The sequence below is a fragment of the Lycium barbarum genome, chromosome 8 (assembly GCF_019175385.1).
Source record: "Lycium barbarum isolate Lr01 chromosome 8, ASM1917538v2, whole genome shotgun sequence".
In the NCBI taxonomy this organism is placed as follows: Eukaryota; Viridiplantae; Streptophyta; class Magnoliopsida; order Solanales; family Solanaceae; genus Lycium; species Lycium barbarum.
Genome location: NC_083344.1, coordinates 13,983,365 through 14,006,143, shown reverse-complemented (window position 1 = coordinate 14,006,143; position 22,779 = coordinate 13,983,365). Strand labels below are relative to the sequence as shown.

General features: G+C 36.4%; 2 protein-coding genes and 1 long non-coding RNA gene across 3 annotated transcripts; all 3 read right to left on the bottom strand.

Moving 5' to 3' along the window:
* Positions 1–489: 489 nt before the first annotated feature.
* Positions 490–5,526, bottom strand: LOC132607705 (GTP-binding protein YPTM2-like). The gene is made up of 2 exons (XM_060321787.1): positions 5,393–5,526; positions 490–850 (listed from the first exon to the last, which is right to left on the bottom strand). Exons 1-2 carry the CDS (start codon positions 5,524–5,526, stop codon positions 490–492), a joined length of 495 nt encoding a protein of 164 aa, XP_060177770.1.
* A 1,718-nt stretch (positions 5,527–7,244) lies between these two features.
* On the bottom strand, positions 7,245–12,408 carry LOC132605009 (uncharacterized). The gene is made up of 3 exons (XR_009568964.1): positions 12,154–12,408; positions 10,173–10,248; positions 7,245–7,523 (listed from the first exon to the last, which is right to left on the bottom strand). It is a non-coding gene; the product is annotated as an uncharacterized LOC132605009 (long non-coding RNA).
* Positions 12,409–18,981: 6,573 nt separating this feature from the next.
* On the bottom strand, positions 18,982–19,851 carry LOC132607704 (uncharacterized). Its single transcript, XM_060321786.1, has one exon. It carries the CDS (start codon positions 19,849–19,851, stop codon positions 18,982–18,984), a length of 870 nt encoding a protein of 289 aa, XP_060177769.1.
* Between the last annotated feature and the right edge of the window lie 2,928 nt (positions 19,852–22,779).

Genomic DNA, 22,779 nt, shown 5'->3' with positions numbered 1-22,779 from the left:
TTTGGTTTGGTTTGGTGTTACTCATAAAAAAAACTGAACTAAACTGAACCGAACCGATAAATATGTACATATTTAAAATATTATATATATTTATATGTGTTAATATTTATATATGTTAATTAAACTTTATCTATTTTTTAACTTCTTCATAATTTAGGACCATTCCAAGAGAAAAGTCTAGCCCATGTTCCCCAAGCCAATACAGTTAAAGTAAAATAAAAATCTCTTACTGAATAGTTAACATAAATAAACTCTCCATGATTACATTTGTCTGTTAAGAGGTTTCTCTGCTGAATTTTCTTATTCTACTTTTTGGTAATCTTTTTTTTTTTTAATACAAACACATGCTAAATATTCTAAAAAGAAGTTGTGTTTTGTGAGTGCACCATGCACTATCTTTTGTTCCTTTTTTCTCTTTTTCATGATGTCCATTCTTGTCTGTTGTGGCTAGGCTTGTTAAGTGGTACTTTGTGTTGTTGCGTGCCAGCTTCACCACAACTCCACATCAGAATCATCATCAAGGCAACAGAGCTTCGTCCTTTCAAGATGAACAGCAACCGCTCTTGCCGGTTGGCTTGCCATTCTGTTCTTGATTGAAGCAGCCATAGCCATGAAAGCCTGTTCTACATTAGTGACACTTTTTGCACTTGTTTCCATGAAAGGTATGCCAATTTCATCAGCAAAAGCCTGAGCTGTCTCTGTGGAAACTACCTTCTGTGCTGTGAGATCACACTTATTTCCAACAAGAAGTTTGTTCACATTATCACTTGCATATCGGTCTATTTCACTCAACCATTGCTTGACATTGTTGAAGCTCTCTTGGTCGGTTACATCATAAACCACAATTATTCTGTGTGCACCGCGATAGTACAAGAAGCTTTAATCCCTGTAAGTCTGTAACTTTTTCTTCCCTTTTATTTTTTGGTTACTTTTTGTATGTTCCCTACTCTTTGTTTGTGTAATTATTTTTGTGTCTTTGAAGTTTTACTTGAATGAATTGCTTCTCTAGTCTTTCATCTTGTATGTGTTTTTTATTTTATTTCTCTGTTATTTTAGATTTTCTCCACTGATTTAAATTTTTTCTGTTGATTTAGTTTTTATCTAATGATTTTGAATTTCTCTATTTATTTAGATTTTTGGATACTTTTTTTCAGATGGAAACTACAACTACTCAAAAGTGCAAGTTTGTAAATAAGTTTGTCAATTTTTTTGCATTATAAAATATATTATTACAACCCGGAAAAACCAAACCAAACCGATAAAACCGACAAAACCGATAAAACCGAAACCGATAGAATTTATACTATAATGGTTTGGTTTGGTCTGAATATTAAAAAAAACCGCCTTGATTGTTTTGGTTTGGTTTTAGCCAAAAACCGAGTCAAACCGGACCATGAACACCTCTACTCATCACTATGCCTGTCAACCGGTTCCAACCGGAATCGGACCGGGAACCGGTTAGGAAACCGGCCGGTTCCGGTTCCAAAACCGGAACCGCCTAACCAGTTCCGGTTTAACCGGTTCCGGTTAACTTTAAGGTCCAAACCGGAACCGGTCCGGTTTGGATTCGTTAAAATATTTTTTTTTTTGTTTTTTGTATTATATATATATATATATTATAGTATTTATTTGTATATTGTAGGTATATTTACATATGTTATACAATTTTATAATTAAAGTTTAAATATTTACTGACTAACAGCCTAACAGCAAGTCAGCAATACAGAATAGTGCTTTTCGTACACATATATATGTATAACTTACATATACTTATACTATATATATGTACTATATACTATATATAGGATAGCTTAATATATATATAGGTATAACTTAATATATATACTATATATACATATCTACTATATATACAATATATACTTAATATACTATATATACTTACTTATATACTATATATACTATATATACTTACTTATATACTATATATAAGTAAGTATATATAGTAAGTATATATAGTATACTTACTTACTTATATATGTGTATAACTTAATATATATAGTGTATATACTATATATACTTGTATATATGTACTATATACTTACTTATATACTATATACTATATATACTTACTTATATACTATATATACTATATATACTTATATACTATATATACTTAAAATATACTAAGAATATACTATATATATATACTATTTTTTATATACTTATATACTATATATACTATTTTTTCTATATATACTATATATACTTATATATGTTTAAGTATACTATATAACTTAAGTATATTCTTAGTATATTTTAGGTATATTCCTAACTTAAAGCAATACAAAGTGTTTTTCTATAAATGTTAAAAAATCTCATTATAGTAGACATTGAATCGGCTAAAAATTTTCCATCGTGACGACCTTTTCCTTCGTCGTATAAAAAAGCTATAATTCTTTTTTGCATAACTCAATTGTCATCAACCCAATGACATGTAATAGCAAAGAAATCTAAATGGTTAATACTAAGACCCAAATCAGCGGTAAGACAAACATTACAATTTAAAGAATTAAATACATGGCGCAAATAAAATCTATATTTTTTAAACAAATCTATAACATCGGCTCTACAAGTACTTCTAGGAATACCCTCAAATAACGGGTTATAACAACGTTGAATGTAAGTAACAAACCCTAAACCCGAGGGAAAGGAAAATGGTAAACAATCATAAGCTACCATTTTAGCTACTTCTACGCGTTCTTTTTTCTTGTCATACTTAAAATTTCTACCGGTTCGTGGGTCTATCGTCATTTGAATCCCCCCCACATTTGAACCCGTTTGCTCTCCCCAAACATCCATATGTTTGGTTCTCATATGAGCATTTAGTGTACCCGTTCCACCATCCTTACCAGTTCCTTGCTTAAAACTAAATACTTGTCCACATAGGGTACATGTAACTGATTGATTTTCCCTATCCTTAGTCATAAATTTCCAAACTTTAGCTGTTGGCCTACGAGTTCTAGGCGGTTTGTCTTGTGTATGTGATTGTACAGGACCTGTATCTCCTATAGGATTTTCGGGGGGTTGTGTTTCATCATCATCATCATCTAAGTCTTCATTAAAAGTGTCGGTAAAATGTTGTTGCATTGCCTCATGACCTAAAAGTGGATTATTTCCACCAACATCAATACCTAAATTAGGTGTTTCTTCCACAAATGTTTCCTCATTAAGCGCACCCCTAACAGTACGACTACTACTACCGGCACCACGTCTTAATCTCTTTGACATTATTAAATAGAAATAATTTAAATCACAATCAAATAAATTACAACAAATTAAATTGCTATAATTAAATTGCGTAAATTAAATTTCAAAAAATAAATTGCTAGAATTAAATTGCGTAAATTAAATTTCGAAAAATAAATTGCTAGAATTAAATTGCAAAAATTAAAGATAGAGTTGGAACGAATGTACCAAATTGCCGGAATAATTTCCAACAAAGCGAAGGCGGCTAGAATTGCAAATCCACCAAAGCTACTTCGGATTGTTGCAAAATCACCAACTCCACCAACAATATTATAATTGCAAAATTAATAATTGAAAGTTCAAACTATAATAAGACTTTGTGGCTAATTATTGCAAAGTAACTATAATTGAGAGATTGAGATTTGAGAGAAAGATGAAGAAGAGTGAATTGAAATGAAAATGAAGAAGGGTTTATATAGGGGTGGGGGAGGGGTTAAAGTGTTAAAAAAAAAAAAATTTGGGGGTCAAAAATTAAGAAAATGACCGTTTGGCAACGGCCATTTTTGCAAATGGACCGTTGCCAACGATCCATTACCGAGGCCCAAGTCCAACGGCTCTTTCCTTTTTTTTTTTTTTTTTTTTTTTTTAATTTTAACCGGTTTAACCGGTCCGGTTCCGGTTAAACCGGTTCCGGTTAAGAAAAATTTGGAACCGGACCGGTTAACTAATATCCGGTTAACCGGAACCGGTTAACCGGTTATACCGGTTCCGGTTCCGGTTTAACCGGTCCGGTTACCGGTTAAAACCGGTTACACGGAACCGGTTGACACCTTTACTCATCACTATCACTATGATTTGAATTATGGGGCTAGTCATGCAACTTATAAATAAATCCACCTCCTAAAATATTAATCCTTAGCTTCAGTTTATGTTTCTTAATTTTTTTGGTTAGTTTATTTAGAGAAGGTTATCGTCTTTTTGTATTTAATAAATTTTAATTCTAACATTTTCATTTTATCATTAATGACAACCTCTAATAAAAATTACATGACATGTTCAACATCACAAGATTCACATAATTTTGATATATTAGTTTATTTAGAGAAGGTTATCGTCTTTTTGTATTTAATAAATTTTAATTCTAACATTTTCATTTTATCATTAATGACAACCTCTAATAAAAATTACATGACATGTTCAAGATCACAAGATTTACATAATTTTGATATATTATACACATCTTTAGTTTAAAATTACTACCTCCGTCCCAAAAAAATTGTCTTACTTTCCTTGTTAGTTTGTCCAAAAAGATTGACACATTTTTATTTTTAGAAACAATTTAACTTTATTAGATGATTTATGGCCACATAAATATCTAAGACTTGTTTTGGACCATACATTTCCAAAGACTTCATTTATTTCTTAAACTCCGTGCTAAGTCAAACTAAGGTAATCTTTTTAGGATGGAGGGAGTAATATTCAATATTCATTTTTACATTCTTAAACTTCATGTCCACTTAAACGAAGACTAAAATGAAATGGAGGGAGTATCCGTGTTAGGATCAAACGCTTATTATCGATCCAAAAGCTATAGTTGATAGTAAGTACGCAATTTTGGTCTAACCATCACTTTGTAAGTTGTGACCAACACTCCACCTTAAGAACATAGTTGGTCTAACCACCACTTTGTAAAACTTGTCTTTAAGTTATGGTGGCACCTTCTTGTCACACAGGATTCCGGATGCGAGCCTCCATTTAATCCTCCCTGCACCAATACGAAGTGTGACATCCTCTTCAATCTCCGTATTTCCTTGGATAATAGACCCAAGATACTTGAAACTTCCTCTCTTTTGGATAATCTGTGCATCAAGCTTCACTTCTATGTCAACCTCACGTGTTACATCACTAAACTTGCAATCCAACTATTCTGTCTTGGTCCTGCTTAACCTGAACCCTTTAAACTCCATGGTATGTCTCCAACCTCCAGCTTAACTTTAACTCCCCCGCAGGTCTCGTCAATCAAAATTACGTCATCCGCAAATAACATACACCATAACACCTCATCTTGAATATGTCGTGTCAGTACATCCATCGCCAAGGCAAAAAGAAATAGGCTAAGAGCTGACCCCCGGTTCAACCCCATCATAACTGGAAAGTGCTCCGCGTCTCCTCCTAATGTCCTTACCCAGGGCTTGGCTCCATCGTACGTGTCCTTGATCGCCCTAGTGTACGCCACAAGTACACCTCCAGCCTCCAAGCAGCTCCATAGAACATCCCTTGAGACTTTGTCGTATGTCTTATCTGGTCGATGAACACCATGTGTACGTCTTATCCAAAAATAATTCCAAGACTATAAAACTGAAATAGAAAAGGAAAAAAAGGGAAAAACAAATCGAGGCGGCTGATTTCACAGTGTATCCTTAAGAAACTTAATCCCGTCACAATATCAAGGTTTAGGATTATTTCCTTTCAGGATAGAACAAAGTTACCCTTACTAGTGGTGCGGTACTTCAAGGACCGATGACATCGAATTCAAATGGCGATAGAAAATTACAATTCACACCTACTTTTTGTTTTAAAGTATTGCAGTAGATAAAGGAAAGAATTCAGAAATTTCGTAAGAAAAATATGAGGAAATGACCAAGTATAGCCAAGAGATTCAGTCAAACGAAGGTGCAACTCAAAAGTTGTAACCTTTTTGTGGTTGTTTACAAAAAAACGCCTTTAGTGGTTGTTCACGAAAAAGATAACGGGAAAAATTAAACTATTTGTTAGTCCAAACAATTTAGCAATCAATCATTTGAACAAAGTTCAAGCCGAAGTCGAATGAGCAGCGACGAGAATTTTGTATGCATCAACAAATGTTTTTGTTCCTTTTCCAATGCGGAAAAGTTCTTTTAAAGAAGGATTTTTTTCAAATATTTTCATCTTCCTCCATTTTCCGTTATATATATAGGATGTCAATTAGTTAAAAGTAGAAGAAAAAAAAAAGATTTTAAAGAAAAGTTGATAGAAAAAAATAAGTTTCATCCAACTTAAAATTATGGCAAGACGTTAAAATAGATTCTTATCATATCTGTCTTTTGATGACGGCGAAAGAATAATATGGACAACAACTGTCTATTAGCAGAGAAAAGGATATGCAATGATCTGTTATTTGTATCTTTAGACACTTTTGTTTTGTTTTGATCCTGGAATTAGTCAACTGATTGATTAACTGTAGACGTGGAATGCATTGTATTTTCTTTTCGTTTTTAGTTATTGATTTTGTATACCATCTTTTTATCAAATCAAATGATTGAGTAGGTTGGATGGTGTGTTATTAAGTTGGAAGATTTCTACCAACTTTCTTTTATTTAGTGGGCGTTTGGCCATAAAAATTATTTACTTTTTTCCGGAAATATTTTTCACTTTTTTTTACTTTTAGCTTTTGGCCATAAAAATTATTCATTTTTTTCTGGAGTTGTATTCCGGAATACTAAAAACAAGAAAAACTTGTTTTTCAAAAATTTTCAACTTTTTTCACTTTTTTACATTACATTTCACCAAAAACTACAATTTTAAAAACTATGGCCAAACACAACTCCAACTCCAACTCCAAAAATTTCAAAAAAAGTGAAAAAGTTTTGATATTTATGGCCAAACGGACCCTTAGCTTTCTTTTTTCATTTTTTCTTTACTTCAATTCAAATATTGCCTAAACGTCTACTTAGTAGTGTCATCAACTTTTTATTAATACCCCCTGTCTATATCATATGTCCTATAAAGGTTTTTGCATAATTCTTAAGAAAGATAATTAATAAGTTTAATTATACACGTAATTTTTTTGAACTAGCATTTATATCTCCTTAAACTTTTCACTTGTTAATACTCCCTCCATTTCATAATAAGTGGTATTTTAGGCTTTTCATTTTGTTTCTGTCACGATCCATTTTGCTTAGGTTGTGCAGACACTTACCTTCCCACCTCGGTAAGCGAACCCTTATCCCAACAATGAACTAATACATAAATTGAAGAAGTTAAGTAGCAGAAATCAATAAGTACGTAAGTCTCACTATATATATAGATAGATAGTAGTAAAGAGTGCGGAAGACAGTAATACCCCTAGGATCTAGTCTGAATAATACAAGAGCATCTACGGAGAATAATACAATATGAAAGTACTAATACATGATATCTATGTCTCTGGAATAAAAGTAAGACATGCAATAGGAAAGTCTTCAAGGTCAGCGGACGCCATGCTCACCCTGAAAACTCGAGTGGAAGCTGAAGAGTCACTCAGCCACGGGTCAGAGAAGTAGATCCGACCTGGTACTCTGCATTCATAAAAGAATGCAGCAAGTGCAGGTCAGTACAAACAACAGTACTGGTAGGCATCATCGGCCGACTAAGTATAGTTAACACAATTCAGAAGATAAAGCAGATAGACAAGGAATCTAGCAAGTACAAGACACTATAATGACAACTAGATATCCATCATCGCCTACGTAAAGCATCTAAACCCAAATCTGTCAGTCCGAATGTATCCGATCCAATCCAATCACCACAATAGAATCATCACGATCCATCATCATAACAGAGTCATCACAATCCAATCATCACAATATCTCAATCAAGTCATAATGCAATACAGTGCAATAATGGTATGAATGCGATGCCATGCCATGCAAATGAGGTGTATGATACGCTCAAATTACACCTATTAATGGTATAACGCGGACGTTGTCAAATATAGTAACCCAACGAGGTTGGGGTCGAATCCCACAGAGAATATGGTGTGAAAAGTTTATTAAACAAGTATTATATTAATCTTGCGGTCCTGGTGTATTCCAGAAAAGGGTTTTATAGTTGTTTTGGTTTGTGGACTAATTTACAGTGACTGGAAATTTAAAGTTGTAAATATATGGATAAAAAAAACCAAGGTTGTGTCCCCGTCAGATAAAGTGTATGATCATGGGTATCGATCTTGATATACTTCTAGTGGACTGTTTATATGGATGCACTTAACCTCTATATGAATCTGAACTATTTCCCAATAAGAAAAGATTATTTCTTTCTATGCTTTTTCCAAAGATAAGAAAGTATGCATGAAGAACGGTTAATTATGCCAAGTAAATTCCTCTTATTCCTAAGTGAATTTATTAAACAAGGATTAAAGCCCTGAGTTCTTGTTATTTGTTCTTACCTAACCCTAGCTATTTTCCCAAATAAACTAAAGTTTATGGCGTTAGCTAATGTTTGCAACCACTAACTATATTATGAAAACGAAGAACAAATAAACCTTAACAGTCCATTATGCGTATATCTTTCACGATCCCCAATCACAACACACCCATCCTTGGGTTCACAACCTTAGTAAAAAGGTGTTTAGCTACTCATGGCAACAAGAAAACAATAAAATATTGAAGATTGCATAATTGAATTTTTGTATTGAACTTACGAATAAAACTTGAAAGTAATGAATGGAATTGTCTGGAAATCTTCAAAAGCAATAACAACTCAAAAGTAATTACTACAAGTCTAAAATTTCAGATGTTTGAAAAATAAAAGCTAAATAGGTATTTATACAAGTCAAACTCGGAATAATCAATCCGAGTCATGTTCCAGCTTGGCTTGCACTTCGACGGGTCATCTTTGCACTTCGACGGTATCGACGATCTGAGTATGCTTTTTTCACTCTGCAGGAACTCCACCATCGAAGCACTTCGACGAACCGTCGATCATGTCGACGGTGCAAGTCGACGATCTGATGATGACTTGATGATTTGTTACTTCGCAGGAACTTATTGACAAGGCAATTCGATGGACCGTCGAGCATGTTGATGGTCTGTCCTTATGCTTATCAGAACAGATTGCTTATTTTCCTCGTTTTTTCGCTTTCCGAGCATTCTAACTTCAAAATACCTGCACAACACACAAAACACATCAAACTAACACCAACATGCTCGAAAACAAGTAAAACTTAGAGTTAAAAAGCATTAGATGTGCCAAAATCCCGGCGCATCAGTGTACACATGTACTCCGGACGTAAAATATCGACGTCTCGGTAGCACAACCCAGAGTGACTCGCGAAGTCTAAGTGCCACCCGTCTAGGATCTTTGCCCAACAGACAGACGAGACCCTGGCTAATTGCTCACATGAGGAGTCTCACCGGCACCATCCTGGGGACCCCGCAGAGTCCATGCACTAACAACGATTCCGGGTTAACATCGGAATCGGCTATGCAACAACGATGTTGGAATAACTCATCGTACATCGGCCATCTCACAGTCACTCAAGTAAAAGAGTCTGTCAAATATCAGTTTCGCTCAATCAACGATTCCGGAATTGAACCTCGGACATCGGCCTTCTCACAATCACTCAAGTAAAATAGTTCATCAAAATATCAGTTCATATAATCAATGATTCCGGAATGGATCTTCGGACATCGGCCTTTTTACAATCACTCAAGTAAAAGAGTTTATCAAATATCAGTTTCGCTCAATCAACGATACCAGATCATCACCGGGTATCGACCATGCATGAATATGAGAGAATGCGTGCAATGCATATGTAAATCGATCAAGTTCAATATCACAAGTACCACAACGGGGTACACCAACAAGTATCACATCACAATACCAACAGTGGGTATGCCAATATATATCAATAAGTCAAGTACCAACAATGGGTACGCTAACAATATAACCAAGTACAAATACCAACCACGGGTATGTCAATTCTATCCAAATCAAGACGACAAGACAGAAGTCGATAGTTACCAACTGCACATGGCATCAAGCCAATACAATTGAACGATCAAGCACGCATAACGAGGTAGCTATTCCCAACACACATCAAGGACCAACCTAAGGCAATATCCATCCCAACTTCATACCCAAAGGGTCACATGCTGTCTCTGACCTTAAAATATAAATATGTGATTCACTATACGAAGTCTCATTAAAGGTAAACCATAACCTACCTGGACTGCCGAACTGCAACACCAACAAGTCACTCTTTTGCCTTGCCCTTCCTCTGAAGCTCAGAACCAAAATAATCTAAACATAATCGAACTCTATATTAGAAATCATGAAGAATGATATTAATACTGCTACGATATTAACTAAGTCCATTTTAACCTTAGAAATTGGGAAAATGGGCCCACAAGGGCAAAACGGGAAATTCGCGGGCAAAATACCAAATCAATTACTAGGCAATCATAATCCCACCCTTAATTGCTGATTTAGCTCAATAATTAACCTAGATTCTGATTTCATGCAAAACCCCCAAATTAGGTATAAACCCTAAATCTCCAAATCTGAAATTCAACGTTAAAAGTGGAAGATCTATGATTAATGAGCCTAGATTAGTCAATATCTAATAAAACATCACCGATTTATACATTAATAATCCTAGGAACAATATTCTTCCAAACCCTCTTTCAACTCTTACCACCTTGGGTTCATTAAGGGAGAAGAGGGAATCTTAACATGATTATGGTTTAAAGAAAGAATGAAGAAGTGAGTAGGAATTACCTCCAAGATTTTCCTCCAAATATCCTTAAGAGCAGTTTCTTCAAAGTCAAATACTGAAATGGGGTAAAATGAGGGTCTAGGGCTTTTTAACAATTCATTAATATTATTAATTGCTCGTAACCCGCTGAAGCGGTACCTGGACTGCCCCAGCGGCGCCGCCCCAGCGACCACCTGGCCGCTTCAGCGGTAATGACTAAAAGTCATATACCGCTCCAGCGGTAGGGCTACCGCTCCAACGGTGTCGCTGCCGCGGTGCTGGTGCCGCTAAAGCGGGCACCAGACACCAGAAACTTAATCCAAGATTTCCTTTCGATCTGATTTTCTGACTAATTCCCGAGGCCATCTGCTCACATACTAGACGCATAGTCCCACGTAAAAACGTGCTACGAACGGGCCTGTGGCCTCGGAATTTTCAACGGAGGTCTCATTAACCGAGCCAACCCCCTGTGCCTTAATCCCAAATTTCCATCCCAAGTCCCGAAATGCACCCAAGTGCATTGGGAACCGAACCAAACACACACACAAGTTCTAAACAACCATCCGGATCTCTCGGAATCGACGGAATTCCGAAAAAGGTTCGTTTGCCCAAAGGTCAACTTTGGGTCAGCCATTTTTCACTTTAAGCCTATATTTTCACCAAAGTTGCCTGAATTCGATCTAGGCACCCCGGGAAGCATATCAACGGTTTCCTTGAGTCAAAAGCGAGCTAATCAATGCTCGGGAATGGGCAAAAACGCCGAAAGAACTATAACGACCAAACGGGTCATTACAGTTTCAAAATAAGTGGTGTTTTAGGATTTCAAGAAGAAATTGATCTTATTCTTCCAAACTTACCCTTATTTATAATCAAAAATCATTAAATAGCTTTTCTTTTTTCAGGAATTAATTAGGCGTAAGTTAGTAAAAACACTCATAATTTTTTAGAAGTAAGCAATTTTTTAAGGGTTGTGCATAAGCTAAAAACACCACTTATTATGGATGGATCGAGGGAGTACTTTATTAATTGGAGAAATAAGGTAGAGATAAGGTCTGTGTACTCTCTATCCTTCCTGGATCCCAATGGGTATGTTGTTGTTGTTGTAATTGGAGAACAAAGGTATAAAGTAATACTATACGGTTTTTAAATTTTCTTAACGGGAAAAGGGCCAAAAATGCATCTGAACTATCGAAAAAGGTCTAAGTATATCCTTCATCCACCTATTTTGCAAAACAATCCCCTCTGTCCACCTTTTCGGCTCAGTTATATCCTTTGACTAACGGTAAACACTGAATTAAAAAAATGTTTATTTAAATTTCACGTGACAACTTCTTATTGGCCGAAATAAAAACATCTAAGCCATTGAAAAGACCTGTACCCGTTTTTCGAACTAACCCGCCTCAAACATTAACCCCACGAACAAAAAATTTAACTAAAGAAAGAGACCCCACCTCCATGAAACTCCATGGAAGCAAAAGCTCCATGGACTTGAAAATTGACATGGCATGAAGAACAAACATCATTTTCTAGGTCTATCTTGTTGGAAAATCGGGGAAGGAGTCGCACTCAAATTGTCTCTTGAAGATAAGTGACGCGGCGATTTTTTTTTGTTCCACTCAACTTGACTTATATAATCAATCATTCTTTTTTTGATAAAAAGTGGGGAATATTTTCTTCCACCAACTTAACTTACGTTTTGAATTACATTTTTTCTTCTCATATTATATTGACTATAGTACCTAGGTATTTATAGAAATTTTCTAGCATGCACCTAGACTAATACATGCAGTTAATTTAATTCTAAAAATTCTTTTCATCTTCCTAGTTCATGAATAATTTTCATCTTTCCTAATTCATGAATAAAACAAAATAATACATGTACCGTAATTAATTTTCTATGCATCAACTAAGACAATTCATGTATCAAAAAAAAATACTTTTTCTTTTCTCAACACAAAGTTCATTTTTCTAACATGTCCATTTTTATAGTTATAATGATGTTTGTGGAGTCTGTCTATTCACTAATTCCATCATACCTGTATGCAACAGCTAGAAACGTGTGGCTGCAAAGTGCTAGTCGCATACCTCTTCGTATATATCTAAAGTCCGCATTTTCTAGATTGTTATTCGAAAATATTCGCATAATTAGCGACTCTCACATCTTACTTGTACACATACTTATCTGAATTTAGAAGAAGCTCCCTTTCAGACGGAGGAGAAAATTTATTTGACTGGTTTTGCTTTTTTTTTTTAATATTGCAACTCGCAAGTTAGTGAGTTATTTGATTCTTGTTTTATTTCTTTTATTCACTGGAACAGTTGAATAAATAAAGTAATTGAGATATTTATTCTTTATGCACCGAGCACATTGGTTTAAGAATTTGAGAGCAGTGAATTTGCAGGGGATAACTATTTTGTCACAAACATTGATCTTTGCATTGTATTGGGATTGAAATAATTAGGGCGCCATGCGGAAGCTAATAATTACAAATTTTGAACGATGATAAATCAGACAACAAAGAAAACTCTACTAACGAAGCATAATATTTAATATGGTTTCGTCAAGTGACCTACATATTAAGCAAAACTAGTATAAAAAACATAAACTATTGAGAGAATAATCTCCCTCTAAATAACACTCTTCTAATGACTACATTGTGGATGCTATTGTGTTATGAATGAGAAGAAAAGATATTATATTTATAGAAGTCCAAAACTTATCCTTCAACAAAAGGATAGATATAAAAGAGTTCTTTTCTAACAAGAAAAACGTTTTCCACCAAGAAAACATTTTTGAAATAAAACACAATTATGATCTAGCATCCAAATAGGGTAGGAAATTCAGGGAAAACACTAACAAATCTCCACTTGGCGTGAATTTTCTGTCAAAATAATCTCCATCTTCCTTCTTCACATAATCTTCATCACTGCTGCTTGTCATGGTTAAAAATAAGGTTAAAATTATTGGGTTAAAAATGGTTTTAAAATATTTTATCTTTATTTTTAAAGATGTAGCGGTAGGAATGTTGAAAATATGGTTAAAATTCATCTCCACATGTAGTACTCCGGACAAAAATCTTCATTATCGCGAAATCGGTTGATTTGAACTAGCCCCCTTGAACCCATCTTCAACCCGTTGAACCATCGGCTCAGATACCACTTATTGGGATCGAAATAATCATCGCGTCATGCGGAAGCTTATAATTGCAAATGTCAAACGATGATAAATCAGGCGACAAAGAAAACTCTACTAACGAAGCATAATATATAATATGGTTTGGTCAAGTGACCTACATATTAAGAAAAACTAATATAAAAAGCATAAACTATTGAGAGAATAATCTCCTGCTAAACAAGACTCTTCTAATGGCTACATTGTGAATGCTATTGTGTTATGAATGAGAAGAAAAGATCTTCTATTTATAGAAGTCCAAAACTTCTCCTCCAAGAAAACGATAGATATAAAAGAGTTCTTTTCTACCAAAAAAACTTTTTTGAAATAAAACAAAATTATGATGTAGAATCCAAATAGGGTAGGAAATTCAGCGCAAACCCTAACATATTGATGAGTAGGAGAGAGGTGTTGAACGGGAGCAAGTTGGAAAGAGTAATTATAGACTATGGGAGATGAGTTTAAGGACAAATTTGTCAAAGCCAGATTATGAGCCCGTTTGGATTGGCTTATAAGTTGCTTATAAGCTGTTTTCAGTTTTTTTGAGTGTTTGGCTGGCCAGCTTAAAGCCATTTTGTGCTTAAAATAAGCCCAAACAAATAATTGGGCCCATTTGGCTTAGCTTATCTAAAACAGTTTATAAGCTGAAAACAGCTTATAAACCAAAAAAATTCAGCTTATAAGCCACAAAAAAATAAGTTGGACTACCCCAATTTTTTTTTTTTTTGGTTTATAAGCTGTTTCCAGCTTATAAACTGCTTTTTTTAAGCCCATCCAAACAGGCTCTATAACATGAAAGAAACACTTCATCCGGTTCAAAGAGAGTGTCCACTTAGTCATTTGCACGCTCTTCAGAAAAATATAAACTCCTAGACAAAAATATTTAATTTGACTAAACTACCCCTAATTAACCCTAATTAAATAGGTATTGAGATTTTGTCACTTAACACTTAATAAGGACAAATATGGAAAAGTAAGGTTAATTCTTTCTTGATTTGGTAAGTGGATACTCTTTTTTAACCAAAAAATAAAGGCTAAGTGTACACTCTTTTTGAATTAGAGAGAGTAAGAAAGACCGTGTTTTAAATATGTATGGAGATTTTGCTTTCATGGAGTTTGATGAAAGTAGAGTCTCTTTCTTTAGTTAGACTTTTTGTACGGGTCGAGTTAGTGTTTGGGGCAGGTTAATTCGGAAAACAGGTATATATGGGTGGGTCTTTTAATGGGTTAGATGTTTTAATTTCTTAAATACAAATGTTTTGACATCAATTCTTACTCCAACCCCAATTCCTTGGGTCTTGGATAATTAAGAGAGTGGAAAAGGGAATGAAGTAAGAGTGAACTGTGAAGGACACACAAATATGATTAATTCTTAAATCCGAATTAATCGAACTTTAAAGTGAATATCAACAATGAGTTAAATCAATAGATAGAAAATCAGTGCCTTAGTTTTTGGTGGTTTTGGGTTGGGGGTGTAGACAATAAAATTCGCGTCGAGAAAATAATAATCAAGACAGGAAAATATCGCAACAGTCGTTGTATTTGATTTCAGAATATGAGTGTTACAACCTCTCTGATTCCTCTGATTCGTCTTTTCAACAATAAATTCAAGGGCTTTTGAGCTTGATCTTGTATTTGATGAATTTGATGTTGACTTGTACTTGAATTCAAGGGCTTTTGAGCTTAATCTTGAATTTATTCTGGATTTGACTTTGATTTGAATTGATTCATCACGAACACTGTGATGGACGCCACGAACAAGTGAATTTGATCTTGAATGCCTTGATATTTGATTCGCCTTCGTTCTTGATCTTCGAACATTTGAAACTTGTAGAGAAATGCTTGCAGCTTGTAGAAAATTTGTAGTGTTTGATCCACGAGCTCCCTCTGGCTTCTTGTTTTAATCTCTGGTCTTTTTTCTGAATTATGAGGCCCCTATTTACAGTTGTAGGATGGAGGAGTTGTGATAAGGACGAACTCCTTTCGGCCAATTAGATTTCAGTTGACATGGCGATATTTGATTGGTCGGAACATGTCACTTGTACACGTGACGCATCTTCATTGGCCTTTGATTTGACTAAGCATGTTGCATTATTTTGACACGTGGCATGATCCTATTGTCTCCTTCATTTGACTTGGCGTATCACGTCATTTGACACGTGCCACCAAGCTGGGCCTCTTGAAAAAGACATCATCTTGGGCTTAACAAAATGGGCTCGTCATTTATAGCCCAATTAAATGGGCTTGCCCAATGCATTTGGACCTTTTTAATTAAATCTATATTTCTTGGACTTAAACAATTAATCCAATTACATTAGTCCACAATTTATTTGGACTAATATATCTTGAATTTAATATAATATTGTACGAATTTGAATTTAATTAAATTTACACCACTACAAATGCCGCCACTTCATGTCTTGTTGAAGTGTAAACTTTTAAAGACTTGACTTGAAGTATTAATAATGGCAATTCACTTTTTTTTGTGTGTGTAAATTGAGGCAATTTACAACTTAGACATCTCACCTTGTCAAAAACTAAGATGACTTATAGCTTTTGCTTATGGTATTTAAAGTCTGCATGTGACCACTTTTGCATCTGAAGGTCGTTAACTTGTTTCACGTGTTATGCATACTCTTTTAAGTGATGAATTCTTGGACTTTCAAAGCCGACAAGGAATCAAATCTCTAGGGAACTGTTACTTGGACATGGAGAGTCCAGCAACCGAATCTGATCCCACATCGACTAAATATATTTTAGTCCTATCTTTTCATTAACTATATAAATCCCTCTTCATGTTAATGTGGCATCACTCAACACGTCCTCAAGTCAATTTGACTTCGAGTTTTGACGATCAAGAATTGCGGAAGCGAAGGTAATTTCCTCCCCATTTTTTTGCGTAATGTTCCCTTTTTCTTTTGCAGCAGAGGATCTGTTTTTTACCACAATAATGGAATGTCCTTATTGATGGAATGCCCATATCAACGGAGTGCCCATATCAACGGAGCGTCCTTATCGACAGAATGCCCATATCAACGGAGTGCCCATATCAACGGAGTGCCCATATCAACGGAGCGTCCTTATCGACAGAATGCCCATATCAACGGAGTGCCCATATCAACGGAGCGTCCTTATCGACAGAATGTCCTTATCGGTAGTGTCCTTATCGACGAAACGAAATGCCCACTTTGACGGAGCGTCCTTATCGACGGTATGCCTTTATCAACGTAATGTCCTTATCGACGGAATGCCCACTTTGACGAAGTGTCCTTATTGATGGAATTTTCATATTGGCAGAAAGTCCATATCGATGGAGTGTTCTTATCGACGGAATGCCCACTTTGACGAAATGTCCTTATCGACAGAATGCCCTTATAGACGAAAAATCAAAGGATAAATCCATGACGCCAAATGTCCATATCGACGGAATATCAAAGAACTAATCCATGACGCCACATGACCATGTCAACGGAATATCAAAGGATAAATCCACGACGCCAAATGTCCATATCGACGGAATATGAAAGGATAAATCCACAACGCTAAATGTGCATATCGATGGAATATCAAAGACAAATTCACAAACTAATCAGCTTAGGGTGCGATAGATTAGCATTGCCTCTGACACCTTGAGACTGACAAGTTTGGCTCCTTTTATTGACGGATCCGCAAAACAGACATCTTAAGGTGGAAAGGAATAGAAATTATCCACCTTAAGACTGGAAATTCAGAAGGCCTCAGATTGAAGACTATACTTGGCGAACTTTGAATACCTTCAGCTTGCCCCGTGTTGGACTTGAAACTCCAACTTGAAGACTCGACGGATTTGGAGACTTCAACTTGTAGACATGGCAGATTTGAAACTTCAACTTTAAGACTTCCCGCATTTTAAGAGTTCAACCTGTAAAAAATAGTGGATTTCAAACTTCAACTTAAAGATTTGCTTTTAAGACTTCAACTTGTAGACATGGTAGATTTGAAACTTCAACTTGAAGACTTGCTGGATTTTAAGACTTCAACTTGCAGACGTGGTGGATTTGAAACTTCAACTTGAAGACTTTCTCGATTTTAGGACTTTAACTTGCAGACTTGGTGGATTTGAAACTTCAACTTGAAGACTTGCTCGATTTTAAGACTTCAACTTGCAGACGTGGTGGACTTGAAACTTCAACTTGAAGTCTTGCTCGATTTTAAGACTTCAACTTGCAGAATTGGTGGATTTGAACCTTCAACTTGAAGACTTGCTCGATTTTAAGACTTCAACTTGCAGACGTGGTGGACTTGAAACTTCAACTTGAAGTCTTCTTATATTTTAAGACTTCAACTTGTAGATGCAGTGGCTTTGGACTTCAATTTGAGGAGTTGGCTGACTTGAGGACTTCAACTTGAAAATCGACAGATTTGTAGACTTCAACTTGCTGAATTGACCACTTGCTAATTAATCTCGTTTGAGAAACTCATTTCTATGGAGATTTTCCCCCATTGAACCATCAACATTTAGTGAAGGTCCTTATTTCAATGAAATGATGTTTATGTATATGCTTTGCTTATGTCTAGCCAGGTGGATTTTATTCCGTCATACTTCACTCAAACAACATATAGTGTCATGTTTTTTTTTCTTTTTTTTTAAACTCATGAGACTGAGCTTAGAATGAAACTCTAAGCGGCCTATGTACCTCCGTGAAGAGGATCAAGCCATTCCGTAGTTCAGAAAAATGAATTTTTTTCCCTAACTTTTGCCTAGGCTGCCTCTCGTGAAGTTTTCAACCTAGCGGACTTTTTTTTGTGTCCTAACTTTTGCCCAGGCCGCCTCTCGCGAGGTTTTCAACCTAGCGGACATTTTTTTTATTTCTTAACTATTGCCTAGGCCGCCTCTTGCGAGGTTTTCAACCTAACAGACATTTTTTTTAGGGCCGTACACAGTTTATACTCTTGCGGGCCAGGAGTGACATGCAGTTTATGCTCGTATGTTAAGGAGCATCATCTTGCTAAAACGATAGTACTTCTTCATGAACTTTGCGCTGATAGGACCGATCCTCATGCCATCCGCATCAACAAGCTTATAAGCACCACTTGAATATGTTTCTTGTACGACCTATAGTCCATCCTATTTTGAGGTGAATTCGCCCCCAGACTTATGGGAAACGATGATGGGTTTTCTTACTACAAGGACTTGATCTCCAACTTGGAAAGACCTCAAACGCACCTTTTTGTTGAAGGCACGAGATAGACGGGCTTGATAACATTCAAGTTTTTGTTGAGCCTCCAGCCTTTTCTTATCAAGTGCTTCTAACTCTACAAGATGCAATCGAGCACTTTCCTCTTCGGTGAGCCCTTCTTGAATAGCAAGTCGTAAAGAAGGTATTTGGCGCTCAAGTGGTAAAACAACTTCAACTCTATAAGCAAGCCAGTATGGGGTTGCTTGCATTGGTGTGCGGTAAGTCGTCCTATATGCCCACAAAGCTTCTTCCATTCGTTCATGCCAATCTCGTTTGGACTTGGAGACTACATTCTTCAACAAGTTACATAGAGTCTTAGTGAATGCTTCAGCTAGACCGTTGGCAGCAGCATGATACATAGAAGATTTACGCTGCTTGAAACCGAAGAGATCACAAATCTTATTCATCAATTTGTTATCAAATGGTTTGCCATTGTCCGTTATTATGTAACGAGGAATGCCGAAGTAGTAGATGATATTTACTCGGATGAAGTTCGCAACATTCTCCTTATTCGCTTCTTTAAGAGAGACAGCTTCGGCCCATTTTGAGAAGTAGTCGATTGCAGCCAAGATGTATAAGTGTCCACCAGAGGATTTCGGCAACGGACAAATGACGTCTAACCCCCAAGCGTCAAATGGCCAACTATGATGGGGGAGTAATTCGGGCTTCTTGATTTCGTAGGTTCCCAAGAGTTGATTGATCACCAACTGAGAGTCACCAAAGACTTGTAACTGCAACTGCTTTATGTCGCCAGCCATTTCAAGTCCAAGTATTAGTGCTTGACATTCGGCGACATTGTTGGAGCAATGTTGTATCAAAATAAAGGAGTATGATAGAACTTCTCCCTATGGAGTAACAAACACCACACCAGAACCACTTCATCATGATGTGCAGCACCATTAAAGTGCATTTTCCACGGAGGTTGAATTTCAACGACCATTGCATCTTTGGCGGGAAGTTCATCAGTTAGCTTCCAAGCATCAGGTATCGGGTGATCCGCTAAGAAGTCCGCCAATGCCTATCCTTTTACAACCTTTTGAGGGATGTATGTAATCTCAAATTGTTGAAACTAGAGGTACCACCTTGCTAGCCGAACACTGAGGACTGGTTTTGACATTACAAACTTGATGGGATTTGCTCTGGAAATAAGGTTAACACTATGAGCTTGAAAGTAGTGCTTCAATTTTTGAATCGAGAAGACTAGCGCCAAACACAACTTTTCAATTGGCGTGTAATTCAACTCATTTAGTGTCATCATTCTGCTCAAGTTGTAAAGAGAATTTTCTTTCCCTTTACAATTTTCTTGGGCCAAAAACGCTCCAACCGACCTTTCATATGCTGAAATGTATAGTATCAATGGTTTTCCAGGTACAGGGACTACTAGAACTGGAGGCTTTATTAAATATGACTTGATATTCTCGAAGGAATTAGTACATGCTTCGTCCCACTTGAAACGGTCACCCTTCTTCATGAGACGACTGAATGGTTGGCACCTTCCAGCTAAATTCGAAATGAATCTCTAATGTATGCTAGCTTCCCTTGCAGACTTTTTAACTCATGAATATTTCGAGGCTCATGCATTTTCAAAATTGCATCAACTTTGGCTTGGTCAATTTCGATTCCTCGATGTCGAACAATGAAACCAAGGAATTTTCCAGAAGTAACTCCAAAGGCACATTTCAATGGATTCATTCGAAGGTGATATCTCTGAAATCGCTCGAACACCATCATTAGGTCTTGCAAGTGGTCACTCTTCTTTTTTTATTTTACCACCAAGTCATCCACATAACATTCAACATTTTTATGGAGCAAATCATCAAAGATATTCTGCATAGCCCTTTGATATGTGGCACCAGCATTATTTAATCCGAAAGGCATCACTTTGTAACAATAAATACCCTTGGGTGTACGAAATGCAGTAAACTCTTCATCTTTTAGCGCCATGAGAATTTGGTTATAGCCGGATGAACCGTCCATGAAAGACATTGCTTTATAACCAGTGGTAGCATAAATCATCGGATGGGAAGCAGGAAATCATCTTTAGGGCATGCGTTGTTAAGATCCCTGAAGCCAACACAAACTCGAATTTGGCCAGTTTTATTTTTCACGGGAACGATACTCAAAATCTACGTAGGATATTTAACTTCACCAATGAAACTAGCTTCAATGAGTTTTTTAACTTCATTCTCAATCTAAGGAACCAAGTCTGGCCTGAAGTGCCTCTGGGCCTGCTTAACAGGACAAGCACCATTCTTGACTGCCAGATGATGCACTGCTACTTTGGGATCCAATCCAGGCATCTCTTTATAACTCCAAGCAAAAACATCTCTATATTCATTAAGGATCTCCATGTAAGTGTCTTCTTCATCAACTGTCAGAAAAGCACTTAGGTAAGTGGGTCTTAGGTCCTCATCAGTACCAAGATTAACTTCTTTCTAGGAGTATACTATGGTTTTCACCTCTTCTTCAAGTTCTGGAGGAGCATCTCTAGCATCTTCATCCTCTTGAGGATCACCATCATTGAAAGATATGTGGTAACACGAGGACATATCCTCCAATTTCTCGGGAACCTCCATTTGAAATGAGGCATCCTAATCACTTTATGTGGTAATATGATATGAAGAGCCTACACTTTCCTCATCTTCGTCACGCTCCTTGGTATACACCACATTGTGAGACTTTGCTTTTAGTACCTCTCCACATGAAACCACAAGGTTTGTTTGTCGCCTTATTCTAGAAGGAATCAAACTTTGTATATCCTTCTGAGGTCTAGGCAAAGTGAGCATTTTCACGCTTTGATAAATTCTGTGGAAGTTGTTCTTCTTTTTTATCTTCAACGGCCCCAATCTCTCAAACACAGAAGCTTTTGCGGCCGACTTTCCAAGACGATCAAACACTGAAGGCCTTTTGTTGGAAGCAACAAACTCATCTTCCACAGCGATGTAGTTGGTACTTGCCCTTCTTATGGATATGCGAACTGGCGGAGGTTGTTTGTATCTCAAACCTTCACGTGATTTTATCATGGAAGTTTCCCTAACTTTGACGGCTTGTTGGGGTTGATCCCAGCGCCCCAACCTTGACAAATAACTTGTAAGCATTTGGATCAAAGCCTTCATTTGTACGTTTTGTAGGGAGTGCCATATTTTGCGGAGGATTCTAAGCCACGAAGTCAAGTAGCTTTGAGGACAAATTTATCGCGCCAATTCGTCTGATAGGAAAAGTTAGCCCCCTAGCACATTTCCTTGAGCTTCAGATGGTTGACCTTCCTCTTTCTTCAACTTTGGAACATAGCAGAGCACGGGAGTTTCTTCTTCTTCTTCTTCTTCTTCTTCTTCTTCTTCTTCTTCTTCTTCTTCTTCTTCTTCTTCTTCTTCTTCTTCTTCTTCTTCAAAGACACGATATTCCCTTTATTCAGACTGGGTATGGCACCTTAGCATCAACTTCAGCTTTTCCAATAGTCTCATCAACTCTTTTAGTTGCGACCTTATCACTCTTGGTCATTGCGATGTCGTCGACTTTTACTTCTCTCACAATGTAGTTCTTCAAGTAGAGCTTCACATCGACAAAGTACGACTCTGCTTCAGTAAATGGATTATCATCAGCAACTATCTTCTTTTCGACGCTGCCTTCGAGATATTTCAAATATTGATAGTAGGAGGATGGGACAACTTTGTTCTCGTGTATCC